Source organism: Lathyrus oleraceus, chromosome 2 (genome assembly GCF_024323335.1).
Source record: "Lathyrus oleraceus cultivar Zhongwan6 chromosome 2, CAAS_Psat_ZW6_1.0, whole genome shotgun sequence".
In the NCBI taxonomy this organism is placed as follows: Eukaryota; Viridiplantae; Streptophyta; class Magnoliopsida; order Fabales; family Fabaceae; genus Lathyrus; species Lathyrus oleraceus.
In genome coordinates, this window is record NC_066580.1 from 438,919,689 (window position 1) to 438,929,499 (window position 9,811).

At 32.9% G+C, this 9,811-nt stretch overlaps 1 protein-coding gene across 1 annotated transcript; it reads right to left on the minus strand.

Moving 5' to 3' along the window:
* Window positions 1-1,523: 1,523 nt before the first annotated feature.
* LOC127120123 (diaminopimelate decarboxylase 1, chloroplastic) lies at window positions 1,524-5,132 on the minus strand. Its single transcript, XM_051050510.1, has 8 exons — window positions 4,565-5,132; window positions 4,112-4,286; window positions 3,695-3,844; window positions 3,283-3,444; window positions 2,623-2,808; window positions 2,407-2,529; window positions 2,025-2,114; window positions 1,524-1,743 (listed from the first exon to the last, which is right to left on the minus strand). Exons 1-8 carry the CDS (start codon window positions 5,062-5,064, stop codon window positions 1,663-1,665), a joined length of 1,467 nt encoding a protein of 488 aa, XP_050906467.1. The 5' UTR covers window positions 5,065-5,132; the 3' UTR covers window positions 1,524-1,662.
* Window positions 5,133-9,811: the final 4,679 nt, after the last annotated feature.

Here is a 9,811-nt window from a genome sequence, read left to right on the forward strand (position 1 = left end):
GACGTTTCAATGATTTTAAAATATCATTAGTCGATCTTGCAAGTGTCGCATCCACATCAATTTGACTCTTGGTTGTGTAACAATGAAATATACTCCATATAACACTTACATTTGCATATGTCTTCAACTCATTATGTTTCCAATATCACACTAGATTTGACAATTTCCCCATCTTACCCTTTATTTGTCTGGTCCTTACCGCAGTTAGTCTACCTTTCACATTTTTTGTTATATGATGCTTACAGGTTAAAACATATGATATAGAAAACACGTTTGCAACCAAATTCATCAGTGTGATATCGCAATCGACGAGAATCACCTATGACATGTTTTCTTGGTCTTTCAACATAGTCTGATATACTTTTAAAGCCCACGTAACATTATTCTTCTTTTCACTTTCCAAAAATGCAAACCAACTTAAAAAGGCATCTCTATAGAAGTATCACCAACAATATCAAGAAGTGGAAACATGTATTTATTGGTCTTATATGTTGAACCAAATATCAGCACAGTGGAAAATGTATTGAACAATTTGATGGAATTGGAATGAGTTCAAAATGTATCTCAAATAACTTTTTCAACCTCACATACTCTGTACCTAGATACATAATGATCTTTATCTATAAACTTTAACAATTATGATATTGCAGATCTTGGACCTCTTATCACCTTGTTGCTTCGGATACGAACACCGTATACTTGCTTAATATTTGAGAAATTTTTGGGTATTTTACTTTTCAAATTGGATAATATATTTTTGGCTGAACCATGTTCAATGTCATATCAGAATCAATTTCTTCTCTTCATAATTCAAACAACATACAATCGGATGACTGACTAACTTGTCACGCAAAGCATGCTATGTATACCACAAATCACATTTAAAATGTTCATGTATTATTCGCTTTGTGGTATCCGCGCAACTTAAAAGAACATGCACATTTCTTCGATCTGATATCATCGTGTTTCAACTTCCAAGTAGCTTCTTTATATTTTCCACTTCTTTCACATTGCATCGTAACAAATGCAAGTCTTCTATCAGAACTAGAATCTGACCTCCCGATAACAACGTTGAACCCTAATTTGACAGCCCATGTGCGGATCCATTGAAGTATATGATTGGATATACAAAACTATTGTTCATTTGTAAATAATTTTTCAACATCAAAATGGACATCACTCGATTTAACTTTGGTGACAACATGAGGATTCCTCATAACTACAACCAATGAAACATTCATATGAATATCCGAATTTCAAAATTTGGACACAACTTTCATATTTCAAACAAAACTAAATCGGATTTTCTCATCAATAATCGATGAAATACATGTACATTACTTATAGTTTCAAACAGTAGAATGTTGTTTGCAAATAATTTTTTTGAATGAGAATGGTAAGAGATTTTGGTAGAGTTTTTCAATATTGGTGTTTTGACATCCATACATGCAAGATTATGCAAAATTAGTTATCTTTGGTGTTTCCGAATTTCAATCTCCGGACGGTGAGGGTATATTCGAAGATTGAAACCCAAACCGTTTTTTTTTAGCAAAAATAAGAGTGGACATTATTACATTACAATCAAAGAAACAAAACCAAAATATCACATTCTTGAATAAGGAAAGATCCAAACCCCAAATACAACACATCACAAGCCTCAGTTTAAAGCCCCTCGAAGAACCGGATATGGTCTTCGAATGTCTCCCCGTGTCTGATTTTGCTCAATGATCCATCATCTTCAACCTGAAATATTTCACAAGATATCATTCGTCAAGACAAATCATAGCTGGAGTTGATTTTGCATTTTTTTTCAAGCAAAGGTGTAATTCCTATCATACCGTTGCAAACAAATACATTAGTTAAGTGTAACAAGCAATATCTTTTAAAATGGTTTTGCTAACAATACATTAGTTTTCGTTAACGGTTTTCAAAATGCGTCTTGTTCTCGCGAAACCACTTTCTTGTACTATAGAGAAGCCTGTCTAACTAACTACATTGGCAAATGAAGAAAGGATGATCCATACCCAGTACTCCGGAGGCCTCATCTTTAGATTGTAAGTAGATGCCATACTCATGCAGTAAGCACCGGCATCGTGAACAACTAGACCAGTACCCTGCAAGAGAAACTCAGATTAGATAGTCAAACATCGTTCAGTGTTGTCAACGGCAGATCCAGAAAAATGGTGGTTTATTCAACCACTACATTTCGGGGCAATAGCCACTATTTGAAAAACTTTGATCCAAATAGCATATTGCGAAACAATGACAGTTTGTTCAAATTCCACTGCACTATAGCTGTTATTTGACAATGCTTTCAATGTCATCATTATCAATTTATCATAGTTATGTACGTATATAATATATGCAACTGTTTAAATATAATATCAATACATTATATTATAGTACCTTGGCAGGAGTTGGAAGTTCTCTTCCTTTTCCTAAGAAATCGGCGGACTCACAGACAGGGCCGACTACATCAAAAGTAGCAATCTCGGCATTTGCTGGGGCAGGGGAAACAAGCTCTATATGCTGCATTAAAAACGAGATGGCATTAAAGCATTGATTGATATCAATGATTTGTATGATAAGCTAAAAGAGATTAACAAGTACTTAAACAAATACCTGATAAGCGTCATAAAGACTTGGACGGATAAGTTCGGCCATACTTCCGTCAATCACAATAAAGTTCTTAGATCCATTGGTTTTGACACCTGTCACCCGGTTAACTAAGCAACAGGTATTTGCTATAAGTGATCTCCCTGGTTCAATGATAAGTTTAAGACCACGGGAAAGAACGAGCTCCCGCACCTACTCCAACCGAAGAAATTAATAAATTCAATTAGGAGGGATAGTGTGAAAGGCCCTGAGTACTCTAACAATAGACACGTAGACAGTGTAAGGCCATGATATACATTGATTGACATACTTATACAAATGTATGTATTCGGAAAGGCCACTTATTACTCCCTCCGTTTCAAAACGACCGTCGTTTTAGCAAATAAAATTTGTTTCAAAATGACAGCCATTCTCACATTTCAATGTAGCAATGGTTACAATTTTTCTGATTGTATCCTTTAATTATTACTCTGTAAACTACTTCCAATACTTTAATAAGATTAATTTAGTAAAGGTGTAATGTCTTATGACAACATTTGTGTGCAAAAACCTTAAACGACAGTCATTTTGAAACGGAGAGAGTATTCCTTATTCTAAAAAGGAATTACAACATAAATCACACATAATATGAAAAGATAAAGTGAGTTATATGGATAGAGTCCTCACGGTATCAATTAGATCTCTGGGTTTAGGAAGGATAGCACCAGCATGATAATAATCTATCCCAAGTCCACCACCAATATTTAAGTAGTCAATTTCAAAACCCTGAGCTCGGATTTCGTCAATGTAGTTGACCATAATAGTGGCTGCATCCCTGAAAATATCTACCTGGAAAGGAGGGAAAATGGAAAGCAACAACCACATCAACATTCATAATTAGATAAAGATTAAGAATCAGCGACAACAAGACTGCAAAATGACGTAAAAAAACATAAATAAAAGAAGATAAGTATATCCCGAAGCAAAAAAGAACAAACAATTAGTGCATAATAAAGAAGGGAACATTGATTGCAAAAAAGTGTATCTCAAAGTAAAAAGCACAAGAAAAAGCAGATAAATAAAGACTTTTTTGGATAACCTTGGTAATGGTTGATCCAAGATGACAGTGGGCCCCTACAAGCTTTAACTCAACCGGGTGCTCCTTGACAGCATCTAAAAACCATTGTAGCTTCTCATTTCTAATGCCAAATTTAGAGTTCTTATTCCCGGTGGCAACATAAGGATGAACCTATAGATAACAGATATAAACCAAAAGATTAACCAATGCGTATGGAGGTATCGTAGGAAGAAAAAAGAACATTATTCGTGAATCACAGATAGTTCATAGTTTAAAAGTATGAACTGTTGTTTGCACTGAGAAATGTGTAAAACAGAAAAAATCTTCATTTTCTTCTAAGCATAAGAAAATAACATCCTGTCACCAAAAAAATTGCTAAAAGCTCCAAGTGAACCACAAGATTCGGCAACTTAGTAAATAAACTAATAATTAATATACCTGTGGATCAACATCAGGATTAATCCGAAGTAAAACATTCACCCTCTTTCCAGCAATCCTTGCAGCAGCCACAATGTTTTCCAAGTCAAACTCACTGTCAATGTTCACAAACACGCCTGCTTCGGCCGCCAAGACCAAATCCTCCAAGATTTTCCCATTTCCATTAAAGATACACCTATTCATTAATGTAGTGACCAAATATTACACATGGAACCTCATAAAATTTCAACAACAGAGAAGTATAACTGATGAAAAATTGCCAAACAATGGAGTTTGAGTCATATATAAGGTTCTAAACTTGAATTCCACGTCGAAATTTTATATAAAACATCTAAAAACCATAAATAAATCACTTCATTCAAATCAATTAACAAACCAATTCCATTCAAAATCATGTTAATGAAAAGCTTAAAACCAAACATCAGATAACCAAATTTATAAAACTCAATAAACCTTGTGGGATCAAATCCAGCACGAAGAGCAAGTTTAAGCTCGTTTCCACTAACAAGCACAGCACCACAACCCAAGTTCTTCAAATGCTCCAAAATCTTATAATTATTATTGGCCTTAATAGCATAACCAATAATAGACGTTAACCCTTCCAATGCATTCTTATAAGCTTCAACATTTCTAGTAATTTGGGGTTTACTGTACAAATAAAAAGGTCTTTTTTCAACAGACTCCATAATCTCATCCACCCTGAGACCCTCACAATACAGATACCCATCTTCGGATTTGCTGAAACAATGGTGAAAATGAGTGTTCTTTGTGGTTTCTAGTGGGGTTTTGGCTGTGTTTTGAGATATAACTGCTCTGAGAACACGCGGTTTGTTGGTGGGTTTGGATTTGAGAGGGAAGAGAAGGTTTTGAGGTAAAGGGTTTTTGGTGAAAGAGTGGTTGTGGGTTTTGGGAAGGGAACAAGAGTGGTGGGAGAGGAGGTGTGTACCTGCCATGGTGATCGTAGAGAAGTTCAGTTGTAAGAGATCGAAGGAAAGTCAAAACCCTTAATAAGGTTCTTTTGTTTATGTTTTTTTGGTTGTTTTATTGAAAAAGGAAATGAGGTTTTTTTTGGGCTTTAGAGATTCTCTTTTCTTGGTTTGGCCCAAATATTCTATCCCATTTGTAACAAATATTTAGAGCATTTCTCAATGCATCTATAAGTTTATACCGCACCATGCAAATTTTTAAAAATATCCTCTATTTTCGGAGATGCATCTTCGGATGCACTCCAACACACACTCAAGTAAGATCATTTAAAGTGATGATCTATTATTTAGTTTATTTTATTCTGGAGATACATCTCCGAAAATTTTCCGTAATTACATTTACGTAAAACATAGACATCAATACCAGATCTAAAAACAAGAAATTTTTTTGAATTGAAATTAAGATTCATAAAATAAAATTAGGATTACATAGATGAGTTCAACATAAAATGCAACATTACACTTCAATATACAGGTGGACGCTTCAACATCTTCAGAATATCTTCGACCGATCTTGAAATCGTCGCTTCCAACTCGAGCGAAATTTTTGTTTCGAAACGGAAAAATGTATTCCACATAGCCCTTACATCCGCTTGCGTCTTGAGCTCAAATTTGCTAAACTCAATCTTCCCTTAGTTGTCAATCGGCAGTGAACGGTACTCGAACTTCACAATCTTCTGATTGTCTTTGTAAGGTAGGAGATATGAATTTCATATTTGATATCTTCGAGGAAGGTGAAGTCGTTGAGCTTGAACGTGCGGTCGGGTGTAAAGCCAGAGAACGAGACATTTGCGACATACTAGTCAATGTTTAGTTATGACATTTGAGACATTTTCAGTTTGTGTGAAATATAACATAAGACCGCCTTGATTTATAGAAGCCATATATTAATATAGACCACTCAATGACTGGCTTGTTGATTCCAGAGATATATCTTCGGGACCGCACCATATTATCTTGTTTCAGAGATGCATCTCCGGAACTTCTCTTGCACCAGTTTCAAGACACGACCTATAATAAAACTTGTTTTTTCATTTAAAAAAAAACATAAATGTTGTTACGGGGAAGATCAAAATTGCATTAAGACAAAATATGAACAAAGGGTGAATATATAACATTTCATTTATATTGAGACACAATTATATACACTTATTTGTCCGGTAAAACAAGAAATTAAAACGAATCGAAACATATGTCACCGACTAAATTTATTGGTGGTACCCCCTTGGACTTTTGTGCATTTGATTCTCTTTCAATGTTGCTCAATTTTTCGAACTCTTGCATCCTTTCTATAAAATGATTCGGTCAAGTCTCGGCTTTTGTTGTTGAATAAGTTGTCCACTCCGGTGATGTAAGTGGTATAGGGCATCGCGATTTCAAGTAAACTTGAACAAAATGACTTGATTTTGAAAGTCACTCAATACGAATAATATGATCATTCGGATTTTGAGGTGGGGCGGTGCGCAGTGGGAAAAAGGTTTATGAAAACTCGTATTGTGTCAGATCAATACACACTTTGTCATACGCACATGCTATTAGGCGACCCATGTCAGGGAAGCACATCCATTTTGCCTCTAGTGCCAGACCGCTAAGGCAAGGAATAAGAGACTAATAAATATTGTCAAAGTATTCTTTCTTTCTGTACAACCGCGTGTATGATTCTTTATGCATCTTCAACTCTTGGATAAGTTGATGGAGGACAAGTGTATGCCTATCTTCTCCTTTACCGAATAAAGCTGAAATCACTCGGTAGCCATAATTACCGTCCTCCTCAACATTGACGATCCGCTCGATATATTTATGCATAAAAACTGACATCTTGTCGATGAATGAAATCTTTGGTTGAGGCGGCATCGGAGGTGCTTTACTAATGCGAGCTCCTTTGCCAACACTTTTTTTGAGATTTTGGAGTTGACGAGTCAGGAAAAACTTTGTCAACATGTTCAAAATATGAAAGAGACTATGTAGTCGAATTGTCATTTGGTGTAGATTTCATTTTCGTTTGAGCGCCTTTTGTTTTTACCGGTTGAGATGGCGGTTTCATGTCGGTGGTTTTTGGATAGGCAGTCTTCCTCAATTGTTCTTTGATATGGAGTTTCATGTTGACATCAGCTTTCAAAAATATCTCTTGTATCACTTCTCATTCGATCAAAATAGTGATATTCAATTTATCGTGATTCATGACACCATCACCATCAAACCTAAGTCTCTTCCAATGAGTGGAAACCTCATCCATTTTTATTGGGTCACCAAGTTTCACTTTTTTAGCAATAACACAAGCACGAGGGAGACTATATGTTTTCACAATTCTACATCCACACATTGTGCTATTGAAGCCTACGTTATCAGTTAATTTAGCCTCATGAAAAATATAGTTCAAACCCGCCCGAGAAATGTTACCAACCAACTGAGAATATAGGGTGTTGTCTTTAAATTTGTGTTCTAAAACTGTGATGCTCCGACCAAATGATATTTGTATCTCATTATGTTGGTTTTGAATCATGTGGTTCATTGAGTCCCAGTCTCTACACAAATCACCCTTACTATTTCCCAACCAATTTTTCAAAGTAGCATGGGCAGACTCAACTCTGTTAGTTGTTGTATTTTTGAGGTGTCTAACATTATCATTTCATGGACAAACAATTTTCTCCTTCACCTGGTCAAGAATTATGCTTTCAACATATTTCAATAAATCTGAATACTTTTCACACACTTTCCTGAAATTCATAACGGAATCGACATATAATTCTTTTGTGGAAGAATTAATTATACAATTCCATGCATCCATTATTTTTTCCACAACCACTTTTGCCTTCACCATTTTTCCATCTTCGAACTCTATGTGTTTCGTCCCTACCGTGAGTTTAACCTAACTTCTCACATTTTTTGTTATGTGATACCTAAAAAATAATGCATTAAAGAAGGAAGACTTAAATAGTCTGTTGGTCTCTGTAAGTTAGCGAATTTTTGAATTTAGTCCCTGTATCTTTTTGTTTTGTCTTAATCCTTATATCTCACTTTGGTGTTGGCGTTAGTCCCTGGAGTTAAAATTTTGTTTAAAAAAAGTTGACTGGACTAACGCTACACACATAGAACTAATGAATAGATTACCATAACAGACGTGGTAGACTTTTTTTTTCTTTTTGCATTTTTTTTATATCCAATATTTCCACGTCAGCTTTTTTATTTTATTTTTTGTTTTAATGTTAAATCCTAAAATGCAGTGTTTGAAAAATGGTACCGAGAGGAATCAATCTCAGCACAAAAGCATTAACAAGGAAGCATGTTATCACTAGACCAGACTACACACTTGTTTAACCAGTTGCAACACACACACACACGCACGCACGCACACGCACACACACGCACACACGCACACGCACACGCACACGCACACACACAGACACGCACGCACGCACGCGCACACACACACACGCGCGCGCGCGCACACACACACAGTAGTTTATTTTAATTATTTAGTTTATTAAATAATTAATTTATTAAATTTTCAATTATTTAATATTTTAATATTAAAAATTTTAAATTAGTTTAAAAATTAATATTTTATATTTTATATTTCAACTATTAAATTATTTTAACTATTAAACTATTTCAACTAATTAGTTTAAATATAAACTATTAATATTTAATATTTCAAGTTATATATTAATATTTTAAATACTAATTAAACTAATTAAACTATTTAATATTAATGTATTAAACTTATTTTATATTCCTATTTAAAATATTTCAATAATTAAATATTTAATATTAATATAAGAGTAATGCTAACTTGTGCCCAAGGGCACAAGTTAAGAGATAAATATAATAAAAAATTATTGGAAATTGTGTCTTAAATTTAATATAACTTTATAATTTATGCTTTTATTGTTTTTTTCAATATGAATTTTCTATTTATGGGTATTTTAACATGTGTCGTTGGGGCACAAGTTAGCATTACCCTTAATATAATAGTTTAATATAAACTAAATGATTTAAACTATAATATTTCAATAATTTAATAATAGTTTATAAAATATTTAAATTATTTAGTTTATTAAATAATAATTTTATAAAATATTTCAATTATTTAGTTTATTAAATAATAAGTTTATAAAATATTTGAACTAAATAATTTACAAACTAAATAATTTGAATATTAAATATTTGAACTAAATAATTTATAAACTAAATATTTAAATTATTTAATTTATCAAATAATAAATTTATAAAAAATTAAATTATTTAGTTATTAAATAATAAGTTTATAAAATATTTTAATTATTTAGTTTATTAGATAATAAGTTTATAAAATATTTAAATTCTTTATTTTATTAAATAATAAGTTTATAAAATGTTTAAATAGTTTATTTTATTAAATAATAAGTTTATAAAATATTTTAATTATTTAATAGTTCAAATATTAATATTCAATTATTTAGTTTTTACAGATTTAAATATTAAATAGTTATTAAATATTAATAGTTGAAATATGAAATAGTTATAAATATTTAATAAGTTATTTTGGTAATACTGACATATCTATGTAATATATATTTGTGTTGCAACAATACTAATGACTTGGTCTATATGATTTAAGACTCAAACAAAGAAAAAGCTGACGTGGAAATGTTGGTCAATAAAATGCAAGCCCAACAAAATATGTCTTCTCAGTTGAGCTAGCACCAACCAAATCTATACTTGTTGGTCTTGT

Excerpts from the sequence above, each read along its gene's own strand:
- LOC127120123 (XM_051050510.1), bottom strand. The coding sequence starts at position 5,064 with ATGGCAGGTACACACCTCCTCTCCCACCACTCTTGTTCCCTTCCCAAA. Across the intron at positions 4,287-4,564 it reads GCTGGATTTGATCCCACAAG|GTGTATCTTTAATGGAAATG; the intron begins GTTTATTGAGTT and ends ATTAATGAATAG. Across the intron at positions 3,445-3,694 it reads TTGGATCAACCATTACCAAG|GTAGATATTTTCAGGGATGC; the intron begins GTTATCCAAAAA and ends CCTCCTTTCCAG.